We start from the raw sequence: 21,842 nt of genomic DNA, 5'->3' as shown, positions 1-21,842 counted from the left end.
TGTGGTGGCTGGATTATATGGTGAGACCATGTTTAGCTTTGTAAGAAACTGCCAGCCTGGGATTTTTTCAAAGCCCTTACGCCTCAAAGCCTCTCATTGTCCAGCTCATCCTCCCTGGCTTTCAGTGCCATGTCTGCTGTTGGCCCCAGTGAATATCCTTTGCCCTGGGCTGCAGCTCCTGCTTCATTGCTTTTATTTTTATTTTTTGAGCATTTCTAGTTGAAGCATCATTAATATATGCTTACATTAATTTCAGGTGTACAATATCGCCTTTAATGTTTCCAACAAATGCCATCTTTGTGGCTATTCTCTGCCCTGAGAAAGTTCCAAGTTAGGCAAAATCAAGGCAAGACCTTCATGTTAGCCCTTCAGGAGCCATCTGACAGGTCAAGACAGACAAGCTCAGCTCTCTGCTCCCTTCTGCACTAGGAGCTCACACCAGAATGTGGCTCTGCCTTCGAAGCCACTGCTGGCAGGGCGGGGAGTGGGGGATAAGACAGGAGTAAGTTAAAATGCCACAGGACCCTCCTACCAAGTTTCATCACCCTTGTCTTGCTAAGGGTTCGTTTGTTTGCAGTAAACCTTTGACTATTTTCCAGAGTTCCAATAAAGTTGATTTTTTTCATTGTTTCTGCAGTGGCATGGGTGGGAAGTTTTTACATTACTAACTCAATCTTCTTCCTTCTTGCAGGGCTATGCAGATAGTCTGTTTCCTCTTGAGTCAGTTTGGTAATTTGTGTCTTTTAAGGAATTTGTCCATTTTTCTCGAAGTTACCTAATTAGTTGGCATGCAGTTGTTCATAGTAATCTTTCATAATCCTTTCTATTTTTGTTTCTGATTTAATTTCTTATTTTAGTCATTTGACTCTTTTTTCTCTTTTGGGGGTGGGATAAATTCTACTAGTTCAGATGTTACATAGTTTATTCCTTTTCTTTTGGTAGTTACACTTAGATCCTTGTAGCCTACATAAAGTACAAAGTTAATCATTGTCTTTTCTTTTCCAAGTGATTCAAAACCTGTACTAGCCTTTGAGCCGATGTCTGTGGGCAACCTCTTATGCCTTGTATGGAAAAGTCTTAGTTGCGCCCTCTTGATACTAGTTTTCCTGCATGTTGAGTTCTGTGCTCTCACCCTTCCTTCATCTGCTGGCGGTGTTATTCCTTGCCTCCTAGCCTCCGCTCTTCTGAGTCACTGTCCCTTTGTAGACCGTCTGCCTCTTCTTTTGGATAGTTCGTAGGGTTTTCTCTCCGTCTCTAGTGGTCAGCAGTTCTACTGTTGTGTGTTGAGGAGTGGATTCATTTCTATTCATCCTGCTGGGCCTTGCAGTGCTTGGTCATTAACTATGTATCGTCAGGAATTATGATCTTTAAGTCTGGTGTCCCTGAAGTTCTGGAAATTCCTCCACCAATATCTCTTTAAGATGTTGTGTCTCCTGGGGCGCTTGGCTGGCTCAGTCCATGGAGCCTGTGACTCTTGATCTTGGAGTCGTGAGTTTGAGCCCCACACTGGGTGTAGAGATGACTTAAATATAAAATCTTAAAAAAAAAAAAAAACGATGTCACGTCTTCTGTATTCTCTCCTCTTTTGGGGGGAGACTCCTGTTGGACACTGTTAGTCTTTGCATTTGCTTCTCCGTTTGTACTGTCTCAGCTTCCCGTTCATATTTTCTATTTCTTTCTCTCTCTGTGCTGAATTCTGGGGGGATTTCCTCAGATTGCTCTACCAGTTCATTAGTTCTCTCTTCAGCACTGTTTCTTCTGCTGCTTAACCCTTCCAGTGAGCTTTTAATTTAACTGTCTTCATGCAGGTTTTGCCGGTTTCTTTTTAAAATGTTTGTTCTTGTCCCGTACTGACTTACTCTTTTCTCATGCTAGGTTTTGTTGTCTCTCATTGCCCTGTTTTCTTCCTAACTCTTGGGGTACTTCTCTAGGCTTGTGTGCAGAGTTTTTCTTCTTTTCTTTTCTTTTAGAGGCAGAGGGAGAAGCAGACTCCATGCTGAGCAAGGAGCCTGATGCGGGGCTTGATCCCAGGACACTGGGATCATGACCTGACCTGAAGGCAGACACTTAACTGACTGAGCCACCCAGGCACCCCGTGTGCAGAGTTTTTCTTATTGTTTGTGTAGTTTTCCCGTGGATGGCCTGGCTCTTCCAAGGCCCCAGATCTCCACTTCATGCAAGCTCAGGGCCCTGTTTCCTTTTCTCCCGTGTCTGTTATGACCCTGGGTCCCAGCTTCTGGAGTAATGCTCTTTAATAGAAATATAATACGAACCATATGTATAACTTAAAGTTTTCCAGGAGCCACACTGAAAAACTTAAAAGAAGATGAAATTCATTTTAGTAACATATTTCATCCACTGTATCCAAAATACTATCGTCTCAACACATAGTAATACAAAAACATACTAAACTTAACTTTTTTTTTTTTACATACTAAGTCTTCCAAATCCAGTGTGTGTTTTAGACTCGTGGCACGTCTCAGTTCGGGCCAGTCATGAGTCAGGTGCTTCACAGCATGTATGACTAGTTGCTGCCATATTGGACAACAGACTCACTATCTGAGTCTGACTTTCCGCTCTGGCTGACTTGAGCCTACACCTCTGAGTTTTCTTCATGTTTTCTCATTGTTGCTGGCACATGGGGCTTTACCTGTCTCTTGAGCTTCGCTGTGTATTAAAAATTATCTTTTGTCATATTTCTCTGTGTTTATAGCTGGAGAAAGAGGTCATTTCTGTCCACCATGTTGCTGGAAATCCTTTCGTTTATTCCTTACAACAACCTTTTGATGGAGGTACTCTTATGCCCAGTTTACAGATGAGGAAACTGGGGCTCGTGGCGCTTAAGTGACTTGCCCAAGTTCACACTGTTAAGCTGTTAAGTGGCAGAGAACAGACCCAAACACAGGTCTGTTTGAATTCCAAGTGCATGCTCCATCCGCCATGCTGTATTGCCATCTCATAATTTTGATTCCTCCTCGTTCATTTTCAGGAATTAGCACCAAGAGCTTTGCCTCCCTGACTCCTTACACAGCCTTGCTTGTCTGGAGAGCAGCTCTTGGCCAAGACCTGGCAGTGGAGAGCCATGGACCAGTACAGCCTTGGGGACGAGGGTGCCCTTCCTCCAGAGATGCATCTCCCTTCATTTTCTGAGAGCCAGGGACTCAACTGCAGTGACACCCTCAACCGGGATCTGGGTCCCAGCACACGAGACCTGCTCTATGCTGGCTTGAGTGGTTTGGACCTGGACCCCAGCCTCCCAACGCCCGACATGGCCAGCGAGGTGCTGGAGGACAACTTAGACACGCTGTCCCTGTACTCGGGGAAGGACAGTGACTCTGTGAAGCTGCTGGAGGAGTACGCAGACCCGGAATCTCAGGCTTCCTTACAAGGTAAGCCTGTGCACCTGGGTCCGAGGGCCCAGAGCACTGTTTGAAAGCTCCTGTGGCCGGCTCGGGGTTGCTTCCGCATGGATTGGATAGGAACATTTTTATCTTCCACAGGAGAATAGGGAGCAAGGGACGGTCACTTTCTTTTTTAACTTGGGAATTGTTTCCGGCTGAACACTGATCCTAAGGAATAATGTTGAGAAACCGGGCCATTTGTGGATGTCCCAATCTCGTGTGTGGTATGGGCAGACTTTGGAGTTCACAGGAGATTTTCCTACCGATTACATCTCAGAGGCCCTTTTCACGTTTGCAGAGTGACCTGGGATCCTGTCCGTGTGCCACTTGGTTGGCTAACCTTCCCCAGACTCAGTGTCTTCATCCGTGAAGTGGGGGATGATAGCACCCACTGCGCGCCCCCCAGAGTAACGGCAGTAAGAAGTGAGAGGAGAAACGAGTGTAGCAGCACCGCATAGACTGCAGAGCACAGGATAGGCAGCAGTTATTTCCATCAGTGTCGGTAGAGTTCATCCCAGACAGTCCGTTCAGTTCTAAGCCTCTCTCTCCAATAGCAGAGGAGCAGAAGGAGAACTGATAGAATAGTTAAAGACCTTGGTGCAATTTTCGTTGTTTTGTTTGTTTGCTTGCTTTCACTCTTCCCTACGAGATAAATCCAATTTAAAAAATTTTTTTAAAGATTTATTTATGTATTTGAGGGGGGAGGGGCAGAGGGAGAGAGAGAATCTCAAGCAGACTCTCCGCTGAGCACAGAGCCCAACTCGGGGCTCGATCTCACGACCCCAAGATCAAGCCCTGAGCCCAGATCGGGAGTCGGACACTCAACTGGCCGAGCCACCCGGGTGCCCCAAATTTGATTTTTGCTAACCCTTTCCATGGGTAAGTCGCTTCGATGGGTTGACTGAGCTAGAGCTCTTTTCGATAGTTATATTCACAGCAGGTGCACGGAAGGCCCACGTCTGAGATGACTCTGCAGAACAGGTGTTAATGGCAGCCCGGATAAGCGGCTCAGGAAATGTCCTAAAGACTTGCTAAAATGAGAAACGCCTGAAGCCCCCTCTCCACACAAGGTGCGGTAGACAGGGGGTCAGCCTTGTCACCATGTAGGAATGATGGCCGATACAAAATCCTAGAATCACGTGACATGTGCAGTGTTGTAGGCATGGCGCCAGGCCTGCGGGGGGTGTGGGCATTAGGGTTCTCAACCCCGGCCACAGAAACCACCTGAACAACGCTGGGAGTGTGGGTACATGCCCGTTTTGCTGGGCAGGGAAACTAGCTTCACCAGACTTTCATGGGGGTCTGTGTCCTCCCTGCAAAATGTGTTCCAAATCATTAATCTAGTTCAGCTTTTCCTGGTGTGTTTTAAACTTGATATTTTTTTTACCTTATAAAGAGGAGTCCACTGTACATTATTAAATTCTAACTCCTTATACTTCTCCAGCTTAAATTTAGGCCGATATAAACACATACACTTGTACTCGTTTTCTTAATTAGGGAAGTAATACAGAGTTATTAAAGAAAACTTAGGAAACAGAGAAAAGTCACATCAGGAAAACTCCCCAGCCTAGCTCCCGCACGTAGCGAAGACACTCAGAAAAACATGGGTTTGCACGGATGCAGTAAGTGTGTGATGCAATTTGAGGTTTTTCAAACCGAGTGTATTTGCTTTCTCATGTGAGGTATTCCCTTGTCATAAGTTACCCCATCGTGCTGTTTGACCATATTCCTGCTCGTCAGACTGTGTTTCTGTGCACAACTTTTTACATGTTGAGCTTCCTTTTGGATGAGTTCTTTGAACGTATTCCTACAAGTAGGCTTGCCCGTCAGAGAACTTAGGCCATTTTATAACACTCTCCTAACTCTGCCTTCTGTGAGGATCCAGCAGCTTCCCAGGCCAGTGACCCCGCCTGATTTTCAGTGTCCTTGCCAATTTTTTTGCGCAGCGTTTTTGTTTTTGTTTTTAAAGATTTTATTTATTAATTTGACAGAGAGACAGACAGCCAGCGAGAGAGGGAACACAAGCAGGGGGAGTGGGAGAGGAAGAAGCAGGCTCATAGCAGAGGAGCCTGATGCGGGGCTCGATCCCAGAACGCCGGGATCACGCCCTGAGCCGAAGGCAGCCGCTTAGAGGCGCCCCGCAGAGCAGCGTTTTGTATTCTGGTTTAATAGTTGCTTTCACGAGCATTTTTAAAGTCGCTTAGCAGGTCTGAGGACTTCTCCGACGGGAGTCCTCTTATTCTGCATTTAAACTGTTGGGACCAGTTGACCACTTGCCACGGTCATTTCTTACATGAAGAGAAGGCGAGCAGGCACATGGAGGACAAACGGCCCACGGCCCGGACAGCGTTGGGAGTCTCCAGTCCAGGCTCCTTCCCGCGGTGTCTCCCGCCGCACCCGCTCTGCTCGCCCCTCGCAGCGCCCAAGGGAAGCGGCAGTCTCTGAACTTGCCATCTCACAAGGTGGTCCGGTCTGTCCTGAAGACCCACCTAAAGAGCAGGAATATCTTCTGCAGTTGGTCCGTCCACCAGACGATTGTGGGGTGTTCACGAGTGCCGGGAGGGGAATTCCAGGAGCCCGCACGTCTTTGCATCCACGGCCCCTCCATTTCCAGTGGTTTGAAATCTGCTTCTCTTCAGTCAGATGAAACCAAACCTATCTCTGTCTCTTGGAGCAAGACGGAAGCGGGCTGTTCCCTCCCGCACACTGGCCCCTGAGAGGCTTGGCCACTCGGCTCCTCTCCCACCTGAGCATTCCCCGTCCCTTCCCCAGGCCCTCAGGTGAATGGTTTGTAAACATGCTTTTTATCATTTTACCTCAAGGGATACAGAAAACACGGAACCACACTCAGATACACGAGAAGAGGGAAATGGAAGCGGCCCATAATCCCCTGCCCATACCCTTCTTTTAGCTTGTTTTCCACGCAAATTGTTTTGTCCTATTCTGTCTCGTAACAGGTTGCTATTTTCTCACTGATGAGCGCAGTGTGAATATCCATTCATGTCGTCAGCTGTTTTCCCACAGTTTTATCTTAAATGCTGTGCCCTAGACCGTTTACACCATCCTGGGGTCCCCTGTGCGCCCCTTCGTCCGATGCTGGGCTGTTTCTAGCAGGAAAGGCGGTGCTACTGCTAACTGCTTTGCCAGCCACCTCTTTGTACAAATCTGTGTTTATTCCTGTGACGTCCCAGAAGTGGAATTGGCTGCAAGGAAGTGTTTGTACTTGGCTAAAGTCTTGGACTCTGTTTTTCTGGCTTGGCCTTCCAAGAGTGCCATGGATGGTCGAAACGTAAAGCCGGGCCCATGGTGGTCACCTTGTCCCAGAAATGCTTCAGACCACCGCCGTCCCTCCCAGTGCCATCCCGCGGGGCTGGCCTGACCGGGGTCCCTTTCCCTTCCCCCTTTTCTCCGTGCATGAAGCCGCTGGAGTTGGAGGGCACAGACCTGGCCCCTCTGCCCCTGCGGGCTGTGGCCCCGAGACCCGCCGAGCGCCTTAACAGTGCCCTCTGATTTCCCCACGGGTCCATAACCTGTGCTCTCTCCCTCTGTTCAGACCTGGGGCTCGGCGTCCTCAAGGTGCCTAAGGAGGCTGACGAAGGAGGCAGGGTCACCTGTGGGAGCGCCAGGAAAGGAAAGCGGCAGCATGCCTCCCCCCAGAACCCGCTTCTGGACTGCAGCCTGTGCGGGAAGGTGTTCAGCAGCGCCAGCTCCCTTAGCAAGCACTACCTGACGCACAGCCAGGAGAGGAAGCACGTCTGCAAGATCTGCAGCAAGGCCTTCAAGCGCCAGGACCACCTGTATGTGGGAGCATGTGCGGGGGCTGGGGGGGGACCACCTGTATGTGGGAGCATGCTGGGGGGGGGGCGTGCTCCTCCCCTCCCCGCCTTGACCAGGGTAGGGCTGCTGGGAACCTAGAGGCGGACGTACTGGTTGGTTTATGCTGCGATAGATAACGCAGCTAGAAGTACGATGTAAACGTAGTAATACTCGTCGTGATATATGATTGCGGAAATTACAGGAGGCGCATCTGGCCGTTTGCTAGGAAGTTTTTACTGATGGGGCATCTGTACAATTTTGTTTTCTGGGGGCAGGTTCCGGGTAGCTGTCTCCTTAGAGGGGTGCTGTGGGAAGGCAAAGACTTTGGCTAAGCCGGGGTGGGGGGCGGTTGTCATGCCCAAGTAAGCGTCTCCTCAAGTAAAAGGGGCTATTTGAATAAATGGTTTTGTGGGCAATTAAGTTTGAGAGACGTGGGAGGTGAAAGAGAGGTCAGTGTACTGTGTGGCTTTTCAGTTCGCTACTCCGAACCTCCAAGGAGCAGAGTGTTTTTTCAAAACTTCCTTGCCAGCTGAGCCCGCGTCCTCAGGGAGCAGCCCTGGAGGACTGGTGTTCCTTGGGAACTCACTTTGGGGAACGCCAGTCTGGCTTTCATTGATTTTTTTTCCCCTCCAATAAGGGGTTTGCTTGAAGGTGAGGGAGAGGAGCGCCCCTCGAATCGCTCTGACCGTCGGGGTGGCCGCTTGGGTCTTTCCTCGTGGGGGGATGGGGGGGCTGAGCGTAGCTTCTGACTGGTGATACGGATGCACCACTGCCCCTCGGGGATACACTTGGGGTCCCCGGCGAGCGGCTGCCGGGCACCCGCTAACGCCGCGTCCGTGTGACCGCAGGACCGGGCACATGCTCACGCACCAGAAGACCAAGCCGTTCGTGTGCGTCGAGCCGGGCTGCAGCAAGAGCTACTGCGACTACCGCTCCCTGCGCCGCCACTACGAGGTGCAGCACGGCCTGTGCATCCTGAAGGAGGCGCCCCCGGAGGAGGAGGCCTGCGGGGACTCCCCTCACGCCCATGAGGCCCCGCGCTCCCTGGCGCCCCCCGAAGCCCGGTCCCCCGGCTCCCTCTTGCCCAACCGAGACCTCCTGCGCTGCCTGGTGAGCAGCATCGTCCACCAGAAGATCCCCTCTCCCGTCCCGGCCGCTGCGGCGCCCTCCGACGGCGGGGAGGGGAGGAGCACGGCCTGTTCCCACGCACCCTCTTCTGGGCCCTCCTCCTGCACCCCAGCAGGCATCCCGGCGGCCCCCGCAAACCTGGGCACGGACGTTCCCGAGGAGCCTCGGCCCCCGCGGAAGGAGCCCGCCGCTGCCATGGTCACGGCCGTCCACTCGAGAGCCGTGGAGAACGGCGGCACCGACCCAGCCGAGTCCGAGCCGCCGGTGCTCCCCCTGCCGCCCACCCTGGAGGGCTGGCCCGAGGGCGGCCCCCTGCCTGCCTGCCTGCCTCTGTTCCGAGGCCAGACGGTCCCTGCCAGTTCCCAGCCAGCCAGCCACAACTTCCAGTGGCTCCGGAACCTGCCGGGATGCCCCAAGAGCAAAGGGAACAATGTGTTCATGGTCCACAAGCCCCCCTCAGTGCCGTCCCGGGAGGGCTGTGAGTCAGGCCCCGGGCCCAGCAACACTTCCCCTGCAGGGGAGCCCTCGCCCAGCTCGGGCACCACCAGTCTGGAGGACACGTTGCCCTTCCCTGCCACGCTCCTGAAGGCACCTGGGGAGGCCTCCGGTGACCCGAGATATGCCGGCGGGGAAGATGACCCCTGGGTTTCCAAGAAGAACAAGTTTGACTGCGACTCTTTCTCGTGGCAAACCCCTGGGGAGCCTGGCCTCCAGGATGCCCAGAAGCAGAGCGGGCCCCCGTCGGATGCCACACCACTCTTTCGGCAGCTCTTCCTGAAGTCCCAGGAGTCTCTGGTGAGCCACGAGCAGATGCAGGTGTTCCAGATGATCGCCAAGTCCCAGCGGATCTTCTCGCAGCTCCCTGGGCCCGAGGGCAAGCAGGCCACCCTGAAGCCACTGCCGGGGCCCTGGTCCCAGCAGCCCCCACCGCCGGCACCCCCTGTTGACTCTCTCCATGCTGGCCCCGGGAACCCGGAGCCAGAGGGGTCCCCAGCCCGCAGGAGGAAAATCACGCCAGCGTTCCCTAGAGAGGCCTCCCCAGCCAGCACCAGACGGGACTCGAAGGCAGGTCCAGAAGTGGCCACCGCTCCTCCGTCCCTCACAGCATCATCATTGGACCCTCCCGCGAATCCAGACATCTCTCTGGCCAAGCAGCTGAGATCCACAAAAGGGACCTTGGACCTGGGGGACATCTTTTCCCCAGGGGGCCCACGGCAGACCCAGTTAGGTGGGGAGGAGTCCCTCGGAGCCCAGCTCTCAGGGAAGCCGACCCAGGCGGAGAATGGCACAGCTTTGGGGGCCACAAAAGGTGAAAAGAGCCAGGCCTGCGCCCGGGGCGGAGGCTACAGGCTCTTCTCCGGCAACCCCAGGTCCCAGCGCTTCTCCGGCTTCCGAAAGGAGAAGGTGAAAATGGATATGTGCTGCACAGCCTCCCCGAGCCAGGTAGCCATGGCCTCCTTCTCATCGGCTGGGCCTCCGGCAGAGCCGCCCCAGGACTCCAAGTCCAAGCTGACCATATTCAACAGAATCCAGGTACCTGGGCCCTCCCTCCCGAGACCCGACACCTGCCCGTGCTCCAGGCCAGAGTCTTGTTTGTGACGTGCTCCCACATTTACTGGTTGGTCAGGCATTGTGTTTAATCTTGGGGTCCTCCGGGGCATGTTTAGAGAGGTGGAAAGGAAGGTTCACAGAGACTGTGGTTTCCCCCTGTCTCCCCCCTCCCGCAAAAGAGCTGAGAATGAGGTCTTTAGAACTGTCAGAGACACTTTCTCCCCGAAGCTTTTTCTGCTTGCTTGCTTTTTGCCTTCCACTTCCTTTTGGATCGGCCTCCTTAAATTCTTCAGAGGACATAAAGGTAGAGATCCTGTCCCTGTAAATATTTCTGCGTGCGATGCCGTGTCTCTCCTGGTGGGAGTCACAGTCCCAACGCCCACCGGCACCTGCGGAGCGGTAGTGGCTCTGTCCATGTGGGTGGCACTGGGTCTGGGCGCGGAGATGCTCTTCCTCACCACGGCCCGGGTCCAGCACCCTTCCTGTCACCCCACAGCTGCCTCTTTTCTAACAGCACATATCATTTAATTCACCATTTTAAAGTGTACCTTCCAGTGACGTTCAGTATATTCACAAGGTTGTGAGTCTGTTACCACTGTTGGCCAGAACATTTTCGTCACCCCAAAAAAGAAGCCCAGCACTCTTAGTTGTCGCCCCCAACCTCTCCGTCCCTCCCGGTTCCTGGCAACCATGCATCTACCTTCTGTGTCTATGGATTTGCCCCTTCTGGACATCTCATACGGCACGCGGCCCTCTGTGTCTGGCCTCTTACACTTAGTGTGTTTTCGAGGCTCGTCCACATTGTGGTATCTGTCCGAGCTTTGCTCCTTTTTATGGCTGAGTAATGCTCCACCGTGTGGCTGTGTCCTGTTTTGTTAATCTGTTCATCAGTTGACGGGCATTTGGGTTGTTCCCGCTTCTCAGCCAGAGTGAAGAGTGCTGCTGTGAATGTTCGCGTACAGGTTTCTGTGTGGACATAGGTTCCATTTCTCTTGGGAAGTACCGAAGCGTGGCATTCCTGGGTCACATGGCGACTCTGTGTTTAACCATCTGAGGGTCCGTCAGACTTTTCCAAAGCAGCCACACCATTTAACATCCCCACCCACAGTATAGGAGGGCTCCAGCTTCCCCGCATCCTCACAGACACTGCTCGCTCTCCAGGTTGATTAGCCCAGCCATCCTCGTGTGTGTGACGTGGTTTCTCATCACTGTGCTTTGATTGGCATTGCCCTGGTGGCTGACGCCGCTGAGCGTCTTTCCATGTGCATAGCGGCCATTTGTGAGTCCTCTTGGGTTAAATGTCTTTCAGATCCTTTGCCCATTTTTAAATTGGGTTATTGGACTTCTCGTCATTGAGCTGTATATGAGTTCTTTATGTATCATGAATACAAGTCCCTTGTCAGGTATGTGACTTGCGGTGATTTTCTCCCATGCCGGGGGTCGTCTTCTCACTCTCTGGCAGCACGGCCGTTCTAAGTTTTGATGAAGTCGAATTTGTCAGTTCTGTCCTTTCATTTCAGTGTCATCCAAGGCACCAGGGCCTCCTCCAAGGTCACGAGGAATTATGCCTGTGCTTTCTTCTCAGAGTCTTAGAGTTGTAGCTCTTGCATACCTCCTTTCCAGTATGTTGGCTCAGATGTATTTTCATCTTCAGGGTGGGAATATCTACCGGCTCCCCCATCCGCTGAAGGAGGAGAACGTGGCAGGTGGCTGGTAAGTTCAGAAGCCATACCCCGCCCGGCCCAGGGGAGCTCAGCCCCTCAGATTCCTCTGGTGGCTTCTCTGTGCTGGGCCTGGGTCACCGAGTTCTGGATGCTTCAGTCCTGAAGAGGTATGCACCTGGCCATGAAGAATTGGGGTGTCCTCTCTCCACTTCTTAGGGTTATCAGTGGATCAGACTTAAAAACAAACAAGCAAACAAAAACAAAGCGAAATTAGTGATGGGGACAGAGTCCCATTCTCCCGTTCTTCCCTCCTGCCATGTTTCCCCGCAGTAACCAGCAAAATGGGGGCCCTGCAGACTGGGCAGAGCCAAGGAGCACTTATGTCTGCAAGAATTGCAGCCAGATGTTTTATACAGAGAAAGGGCTGAGCAGCCACATGTGTTTTCACAGCGACCAGTGGCCGTCACCTCGAGGGAAGCAGGAGCAGCAGGTGAAGGGGCGCGCACAGTGGGCTCTGTGCTTTCAGGGTTTCTGGCAGGCTTTCGGGGAGTAGGCGAGTGGATGTCATTTATCTCAGGATGGAGATATCCCCCTGGGGGAAGGCTGGGCAGGGGGGCCAGGAGTCGGGGGCAGGGGGCAGGCCGGCAGCTCTTCCTGTCCTGCCCGCCAGTTAATCTTAAAGAGCCATCGATTTTCTGCATTTAGGTATTTGGCACGGAGTTTTGCAAGCCACTGAGACAAGTGCTGAGGCCAGAGGGGGATGGGCACAGTCCCCCAGGAGCTAAGAAGTCCTCCGACAACACGGCTGCAGCCCCTTCGGGGATCCCCGTGCCTGTAGCTCCAGGGAACCGACCCACTGGGAGCACCGCCAAGGTGGGTGCCGGTCAGGCCACTTCCTCCCTGCGGTTTCCCCTACCTGCTGGCGGAAGCCGCGGGGAAACCCAGGCCAAACGTCAAAAAAATATCTGAGTCTCAGAGAGCGTGTTCATTCAGTCATTAACATCCACTGAGCTTCCTTGGTGCCCCCCTGTGGTGGCAGCGCTGCGGACTCTGGTGACCGTGCCCCCTGGAGCTGCTGGTCCAGTAGAGTCAGTAGACCTGTCCCCAGACAGTGATGCCCCTGGGCGGGCTGGGTTGTGAGGGGCAGCAGAGGGAGCTCAGGACATCCGGAGGGGGCATCAGAGACTCAGCCTGAGGAGGTCAGGGGGTCTTCCTGGAGGAGGGGTGTGGCAGCTGAGACCTGGAGGAGAGGACGAGTAAGACTGGCAGAGAGGAGGGGATATTGCATGGAGGTGAGAGAGAACATTGAGAGTTCAAGTGACCAGTGTCTTCAGCCCGTGCTGGAGGATCCCGCCAGACAGGCCCGTGCCGGCCTCAGGGACCAGGCACACAGATGCCTTTGCTCGTCTCATAGGACCTGTTGCTGTTTTTCGTTTGGTCATGCTGTTGCACCGTTGGCCCCTACTCTCTAAGGGCCAGGCATTTGAAGAACTGACACTGGCCTCACCTGTTTCCAGGTTCCCCTGAGTCAAGGCCTCTCCTTGAGGGCACGGGGGCGTGGGAGGGCTCCAGCGGCTTAGTTAGGATCTGGGGTCTGGCTCAGGCGTGGGCCCCTGCTCGACTCCTTCTTCTGAGGGCCGCAGGCATGGGCATGCCAGTTTGCAGGTCATATGTCCCTCTGTCCCCAGAGTCTGTCCTCTTTTCCCACTCTCCTGCTCTCCTGAAGATTGAGCTGGGTGGCGGGTGGCCTCAAGTGATCCCTGCGGTTCTGCACTCTCTTCTTCCCCAGGGACAAGACAAAGATGGGGAGGAAAGAGACAGCAAGGAGAGCAGCCAGCACAGGAAGCGGAAGAAGCGCCCCCAGCCCAAGGCGTTGTTCTCCCCTCCTCCACCCTCTTCATGTGGGGAGCTGGGTCTGGGAGGCTGCCACCAGAGCTGTCTGCGCTCTCCGGTGTTCCTGGTGGACCGCCTGCTCAAGGGATTGTTCCAGTGCTCCCCTTACACGCCGCCCCCAATGCTCAGCCCCATCCGGGAGGGCTCGGGGCTGTACTTCAACACCCTCTGTTCCACCTCTGCTCACGCCGGTCCCGACAAACTCATCAGCAACATGCTTGGTGAGTGACATGGGCAGCACAGTCTCTGCTCAGCATGTGGCGGGCCTGCCGGGGGCCAGATCCACTGCCCTGTGAGTCCCACTGCAGTTCGGAGCATCCCAGCACCACCTGGGACCAGCAGCCTTCTAGGTGCTTAGAATTTTACAGCCAGAAAGAAATGCAGAGACCGTTCAGCCTGACCCCCTTCTGCCTGCCCTTTGAGTAATTTTTAACAGTTTTGCCCGAGTGTAATTCATAAACCATATGAATCACCCAAAGTATACAGTATTTCTTGGTATGTTCACAGGGTTGTGTGCCCATCGCAGCACCTAACTTTAGGGCATTTTTGTCACCCCCAGTAGAAGCAACGTATCCAGGCAGTCACACACACCCCCTTTTGCCCCCATCTCCCCAGCCCCGAGCAACCTCTAATCTACTTTTTTCTCTCTGTGGATCTGCCCGTTCTGGACATTTCGTATAATTGGACTCATACGGTGGGTGACGTTTTGTGTTTAGTTTATTCACTTAGCGCCCATGTTCATCCATGTGATAGTACGTGCCGGAGCTTCATGCCTCTTTATGGCCCAGTAATATCCCGTGGTCTGCACACAGCACGTTTTATGTATCCGTTTGTCTGTTCACGGGCCTTTGGGTCGTTTCTGTCTTTGGCTGCTGTGAGTAATGCAGCTCGTGAACGTCCACGTACGGGTTTTCGTTGGACAGATGTTTTCATTTCTCTCACATATATTCCCAGGAGTGTAATGGCTGGGTCATAGGGTAGCTCTGTGTTTAACCACTCAAGGAGCTACCAGACCGTCTTCCAAAATGACTGACCCATTTTAAATTCCCGCCAGCGTCGTATGAAAGTTCCAGCTTCTCTGCGTCCTTGTCAACACCCGTGACCTTTCTTCTTATGTAACCATCCTCGTACGTGCAGTGGTTTCGATCTGAGACTGAGCATCTCTCCGTGTGCTTACTGTCCCTTTGTAATCTTTTCAGATCCTTTGCCCATTTTTTTTTTAAAGATTTTATTTATTTGACAGAGAGAGACAGCCAGCGAGAGAGGGAACACAAGCAGGGGGAGTGGGAGAGGAAGAAGCAGGCTCATAGCAGAGGAGCCTGATGTGGGGCTCGATCCCAGATCGCCGGGATCACGCCCTGAGCCGAAGGCAGACGCTTAACTGCTGTGCCACCCAGGCGCCCCCTTTGCCCATTTTTTTAATTGAGTTATCTTTTTTTACTCAGTTTCTTATATATTCTGAAATTAAGCCCTTTATCAGATAAACAGTTTGCACATTCTCTCCCAATTTGGGCACGGTCTTTTCGTTTTATTTGTGGTCTTGTTTGCAGGACTAAAGTTTTTAATTTTGATGAAGTTCAATTCATTTTTTGTCACTTGTGCTTTGGGTGTTGTATCTAAGGTTTTGTTTGAGCAAAGGTCGCAAAGATTTACTTCTGTGTTTTCTTGTAAGATTTGTATCATTTTAAGTATTAAATTCATGTCTGATCCATTTTAACTTTTATATATTGTGTAAGGTGGGCGTCCAAATTCATTCTTTTGCATGGGGATATCCATTGTTCAGCACCATTTATCGAAAACACTGTTCCTTCCCTCTTGAACTGGCTTGAACTGGCACCCTGTGGAAAGCCAATTGACCATAAATGATTTGAGATTTTTCTTCTTTTTTAATACAGACAGTAAGAGCTATAAGTTTCTCTCAGAGCACCGCTTTACCTGCATTTCACAAGTTTCAATATGTTGTATTCTTATTTTCATTTATTTCAAAGTGTGTTCTGATTTTTTTTTAAGATTTTATTTATTTGAGAGAGAGAGTGAGTGAGTGAGCATGAGTGGGGTGGGGAGGAGCAGAGGGAGAGAGAAAAGCAGACTCACCGCCGAGCAGGGAGCCTGATTTGGGGTTCGATCCCACAGCCCTGAGATCATGACCTGAGCTAAAGGCAGACACTCAACCGACTGAGCCAGCCAGGCGTCCCTGATTTCTTTTTTGATACAGTGATTATTTAAGAGTGTGTCGTTAAATTTCCACCTATTTGTGAATTTTCCAAATTGCCTTTTTAAAAAATCGATTTTTAATTTAATTCTGTTGTGGTCAGAGAACATACTTTGTATTAGTTCAGTGCTTTTACATTTTTTGAAGCATTTTTGTGGGCTAGCATATATTCTGTCCTGGAGAATGTCCCATGTGTACTTGAAGAATGTAGTCTCCTGATGGTGGACGGAATACACTGTATTTGTCTGCGACGAGTAGTGAGTTCAAGTATTCTATTTCCTGTTGATCTGCCTAGCTGTCCTATGCATTACTGAAAGTATTTAAATTTCCCACTATTATTTTTTTAAAGATTTATTTATGTGAGAGAGCACGTGCATGCATGGGGGGAGGGGCAGAAGGAGAGGGAGAGAGAGTCCCAAGCACACTCCACACCGAGCATGGAGGCCACCCCAGGGCTCGATCTCACAAGCCCGAGATTGCCACCTGAGCCGAAACCAAGAGTCATTTCGCTCAACTGACAGTGCCACCCAAGCATCCCTCCAACTATTATTTTTTAATCGTTCATTTTATCCTTCTATTCTGTCAGTTGTTATGGACTCTCTTTTAGGTACATTATGTTTACATAATTGCCATATTTTCCTGGTGGCTTGACCTTTTCCCATTATGGTATCATTTATCATTATTACAATAATTTTATCATTTTCTTGAATAATATTTTTTTAAAGATTTTATTTATTTATTTGAGAGAGAGAGAGGCAGCGAGAGAGGGAACACAAGCAGGGGGAGTGTGAGAGGGAGAAGCAGACTTCCCTCTGAGCAGGGAGCCCAATGTGGGGCTCGGTCCCGGAACGCTGGGATCATGACCTGAGCCGAAGGCAGACACTTAACGACTGAGCCACCCAGGCACGCCTCGAGTAATATTTTTTGTCTTACAGTCTAATTTGCAGGGACACCTGGGTGGCTCAGTCGGTAAGCATCTGACTCTTGATTTCAGCTCAGGTCATGATCTCAGGGTCATGAGATCGCCCTGCGTTGGGTTCCACACTCAGCAAGGAGTCTGCTGGAGATTCTCTCTCTCCCTCTCCCCCTCCCCCCCACTCTCTTTCTCTCTCTCTCAAAAAATCTTTAAAAGAACAAGTCTGGGGGCGCCTGGGTGGCACAGCGGTTAAGCGTCTGCCTTCGGCTCAGGGCGTGATCCCGGCGTTATGGGATCGAGCCCCACATCAGGCTCCTCTGCTATGAGCCTGCTTCTTCCTCTCCCACTCCCCCTGCTTGAGTTCCCTCTCTCGCTGGCTGTCTATCTCTGTCGAATAAATAAATAACATCTTTAAAAAAAATAAAAATAAAAAAATAAAAGAACAAGTCTGATCTGCCGGACATTAGTAGAGCCGTTCCATCTCTTTTATGTTTTTTTGCTTGGTATAGTTTTTCCTCTTCTTTTACTTTCAACCTGTTTGAAAATAAAGCGAGTCCCCTACACACAGCATCGGTTGGGTCATATTTTCGTATCCAGTCTGACAAACTGCCTTTTGATTGGTTTGCCTACGCCTTCTCTTTTAATGTCCCAGGGGTACAGTTGGGTTTATAGCTTTCATTTTGCTTTTTATCTTCTATATGTCTCGTGTCATTTTCTCCTTCTGTTCCTCCTTTTCTGCTTTCTTTTGTATGCAGTGAATATTTTCTTGTACAACACGCCCCTTCCTTTAATTAATGTTTCACTTTTTCTTAGTCACTTCTTAGGAGTTGCTCTAGGACTTAAAACATACATCTTAATTTATCAGAGTGTGTTCAGTTGTGTATCAACTTAATAAAATATAGGAACATTTCAATCTAATTCTGTCCCTTCTAACCCCTTTGCTATGGTTGTTATAAATATGTATATAACAATGTATAGTATGTATGCACATAGATATTAGAAACCCAGAAACACAGGGGCGCCTGGGTGGCACAGCGGTTAAGCGTCTGCCTTCAGCTCAGGGCGTGATCCCGGCGTTGTGGGATCGAGTCCCACATTGGGCACCTCTGCTATGGGCCTGCTTCTTCCTCTCCCACTCCCCCTGCTTGTGTTCCCTCTCTCGCTGGCTGTCTCTCTCTCTGTCAGATAAATAAATAAAATCTTAAAAAAAAAAAAAGAAACCCAGAAACACACATAGTTATTATTTTATGTAATTTGATGTTAGATGAAAAAAGAGAATAAAGGAAATAGGCATTATTTATAGAGTTTGTTATATTACCCTTCTCATTTACCATTACTGATAACTTCATTTATTCCCATGGATTCAGGTTCTTGTCTGGGGTAGTATTTCTTTACACCAGTGCAGCTGCTTTGTGGTAATATTGCCACATAGAGCGTATTTCTATATTTTATAGGCCCACAATACATAGTTTTCTGCAATTACTTTTTGAGTCCGTTAGAAGAAATATGTGATTATAATTTTGTAATTACCCATATAATGACCTTTCCCAGCACCCTTTGTTTGTTTGTTTTGATTCACATTACTATCTGGTGTCATTTGCTTTCAGTCTAAAGAACTTTCTTAGGTGTCTGTGATCAGTATGGAGGAGATACAACCTACATAAAACTTATCCCTTTAAAGCATGTAATACGGTGGGTTTTATTACATTCACAGAACCGTGCAACCATTGCTACCATCAAGTTTCGGACATTGTTCTCACCCCCAAAAGAAGCCCCACACTCATTCGCAGCCACTCCTGTCCCTGCCCCCACCCCCAGCCCTGGGTAACCTCTAGTTTACTCTCTGTCTCTGTAGTAATATTAGGCTAATCTGGACATTCCATGGACATGGAATCCTGCAGTATGTGGTCTTTTGTGACCGTCTCCTGCATGATGTGTTCAGGTTTCATCTATGTTGCAGTATGTGTCGGTATTCCTTTCCTTTTTATGACTGAATGATACTCCTCCTTCGCTTTCTCTTTTTTCTAAGATTTATTTATTTTAGAGAGAGAGAGAGTGGGGGGGGAGGCAAAGGGAGAGGGAGAGAGAGAATCTCAAGCAGACGCCCCACTGAACATGGAGCCCAACACAGGGCTTGATCTCACGACCCCGAGATCATGACCGGAGCTGAATCCAAGAGTCGGACACTTAACTAACTGAGCCACCCAGGCACCCCTTCACCTTTACTCTTTCTTACAAGACAGACCTAATAGCAACAAATCTCAATTTTTATTTATCTGAGAACGACTTTATTTCACAGTTATTTTCGAAAAGTGATTTGCTGGATATGATTCCTGGTTGACAGTTTTTTACTTTCAGCAACCTGATTATGTTATCCTTTTGCCTTCTGACCTCCATTGTTTCTGACGAGGAGTCAGCTGCTGATCTTACTGGGGTGCTCTTGCATGAAACAAGTTGTTTTTCTCTTTTTACTTTCAAGATCTTTATATTTGGCTTTCACCATTTTGCCTATGACAGATGTGTCTAGATGTAGAGCTCTTTGTGTTTATTCTATTTGGAGTTTATAGAGTTTCCTGCATTATATATTGTTGTGTGTGTGTGTGTGTGTGTTTACCAAACTGGGGAAGATTTCAGCTGTTGTATCAATGCCATAATACTTTACGTGTTTTTTCGTCCCTTCCTTCTCCTTTTCTGGAACTCTCATTACAAGCATTTTGCTGCACTTAATGATGTGCTGCATTTCTCTGACGCTCACTCCATTTTTCTCCACTGTTTTTTCTCTCTCTTCTTCAGATTACATAATCCCCATTGATCTATCTTCAGATTTGCTGCTCATTCGTCCTGCCGGCTAAAATCTGCGGTTGAGCCTCATCTTGCTTATTGTGCTTTTCTTCTGAAGATTTATTTCTTTGGGGGGAGGAGGGGCAGAGGGAGAGAGAAAATCTCAAGCAGACTCGCCACTGAGCACAGAGCCCCATGCGGGGCTCGATCTCATGACCTTGAGATCACAACCTGAGCAGAAATCAAGAGTCAGACACTTAACTGACTGAGCCACCCTGGCGCCCTGGTTATTGTACTTTTTTTTAACCCCAGAATTTCCCTTTGGTTCTTTTTAAAAATCTTCTGTCTCTTGATGGTGTTCTCTCCTTGATAAGAAATGTTCATCATACCTCCCTTTAATTCTTCAAGCATGGATGCTGCGGGGAGAGGGAGTCTGGCCCCCTCGATGTACCTGCCTAGAGTTGGGCACTCCAGCTAGAGCTTCTGTTACATGGAGCGGGGGGTTGGGTGGGTAAGGGATGAGCAGAGGCCCCAGACTCTCACTGTTCTTACCACTATTTGGTCATTTTCTTGAATGAGTATTTCCCAAAATGCTGTATGCCTTTAGGACACCTTCCAGAGACTTTAGCTTACTATTTTTAAAAATAGTTTTTATCCGTTAATTTGTTGTCTTGCTGAGTTCCTTACTCTGTTTTTCAGAAGTCCAATCCCCCTTCCGTGCAATCTTTTTTAAAATTGTGTGTTATCGGGCCTCCTGGGCGGCATAGTCAGTTGAGTGACCACCTCTTGGTGTCAGCTCAGGTCACGATTTCAGGGTTGGGAGATCAGGCCCCGCGTCGGGCTCCACACTCAGCACCAAGTCTGCTTAGGTTACTCTCTCCCTCTCCATTTGCCCCTCTCCCCTGCCTCTCTCTTTCAAATAAATACATAAATAAATAAGTAAATCTTTTTTAAAAATTGTGTTTTATCGTGATACGAAGTTGATATGGGTCCCCGTTAAATGAGCAAGTACACAGTACATTATCGTTGGTTGTGGGGACCATGTACAGAGGAGCTCTGGAGCTTACTCCTCTGGCATAACTGACGCTCTGTGCTCGTGGATTAGTAAATGCCCACTTCCCACTCCCTCAGCCCCGACAGCCACCATTCCACTTTTGATTATGTGAATTAGACGATTTTTTAAAGATTTTTATTTATTTTGAGAGAGCATGAGCATGCATGTGGGTAGGGGGAAGGGGCGGAGAGAGAAGGAGAAGGAGAGAATCTCCAGCAGGCCCTGTGCCGAGTGCAGAGCCTGATGTGGGGCTCGATCCCAGGACCCCAAGATCATGACCTAAGCCAAAACCAAGAGTCAGACACTCAACCAACTGAGCCACCCATGCGCCCCTGAATTGGACTATTCTAGATACTTACGTAAGTGGAGTCATGCAGTTTTTCCTTCTCTGTGACTGGCTTGTTCCACTTAACATAATGTTCTCAAGGTTTATTCATGTTGTTGCATATTGAAGGTTCCTTTAAAAAAAAAAAAGGTTGACTAGTATTCCATTGTATGTAAATACCACATTTTCCTTACCCACTCCTCTGACGGACATTAGATTGTTTCCACTTGGCTGTTGTGAATAGTGCTGAATAAACATGGCAGTGCAGATATCACTGAGATACTGATTTCAGTTCTTTTGGATAAATACCCAGAAGCAGGGGACACCTGGGTGGCTCAGTCGGTTGAGCGTCTGCCTTCAGCTCAGGTCATGATCCCAGGGTCCTGGGATCGAGCCCCGTGTCAGGCTCCCCTCTGAGCGGGGAGCCTGCTTCTCCCTCTCCCTCTCCCATTCTTCCTGGCTTATACTCTCTGACTCTCTCTATCTCTGTCAAATAAATAAAATCTTTAAAAAAAAAAATACCCGGAAGTGGGATCGCTGGATCTTATGGTAGTTCTATTTTTAATTTTTTGAGGAATCTCCCTCCCACACTGTCTTAAAGAGCCTGCTTTTAGCTACTCTGCAAAGGCAGGCAGAAGGGACCCCCGAACACTTATGGTCAGTCTTCTGGAGACTTTCTGTTGCTGTTGTATGTTTTCTAGATCAAGTGGATGGCTCTTTTGGCATTTGCATGATAAAGGATGACACCAAGATCAGCATTGAACCGTGAGTTGGAACAGACTTAGCACCTGAGGGTGGGTCCTTCCAAAGTGGGGGTGCTTTTACCCTCTTTGCGGGCCAGTTTTTCCCAAGGGCTCCTTCATCATAGGGGATCAGGTCTAGCCACAGAGCCTCCCTAAGAGGAAAGTGGTGCACTTCTGTGGGTATATGTGGGAAGCTCCCCCAATATTCTCTCTGTCCAGATATATGATAGTTGGAGCCAGGGGGACAGAATGCCCAGGAGCCTGGGGTTCTAGGTAGAATTGGCGATGGTACCATACAAGACTTTTGAGTGTCCATGGAGTGTAGCTAGATAGATCCGGCCACGGGTGTAGAAGCATG

At 49.9% G+C, this 21,842-nt stretch overlaps 1 protein-coding gene across 2 annotated transcripts in view; it reads left to right on the top strand.

Annotated features, from left to right (window-relative positions):
* Positions 1–3,082: 3,082 nt before the first annotated feature.
* The window catches only part of ZNF541 (zinc finger protein 541), a 30,368-nt gene continuing 11,608 nt past the window's right edge, over positions 3,083–21,842 (top strand). Inside the window, exons 1-8 of one of the 2 annotated variants that reach the window (XM_087853365.1) lie at positions 3,083–3,389; positions 6,955–7,198; positions 8,066–9,878; positions 11,551–11,609; positions 11,891–12,050; positions 12,266–12,427; positions 13,350–13,674; positions 21,443–21,506. In XM_087853365.1, the coding sequence (XP_087709491.1) occupies positions 3,083–3,389; positions 6,955–7,198; positions 8,066–9,878; positions 11,551–11,609; positions 11,891–12,050; positions 12,266–12,427; positions 13,350–13,674; positions 21,443–21,506 (3,134 nt within the window). Of the gene's footprint in view, positions 3,390–6,954; positions 7,199–8,065; positions 9,879–11,550; positions 11,610–11,890; positions 12,051–12,265; positions 12,434–13,349; positions 13,675–21,442; positions 21,507–21,842 lie in introns of both variants that reach the window. The other variant, XM_045772287.2, reaches the window with a different exon arrangement.

Source organism: Ursus americanus, chromosome 21 (genome assembly GCF_024610735.1).
Source record: "Ursus americanus isolate L20-20 chromosome 21, mUrsAme1.1.p, whole genome shotgun sequence".
In the NCBI taxonomy this organism is placed as follows: domain Eukaryota; kingdom Metazoa; phylum Chordata; class Mammalia; order Carnivora; family Ursidae; genus Ursus; species Ursus americanus.
This window is presented reverse-complemented; position numbering and strand designations above follow the sequence as displayed.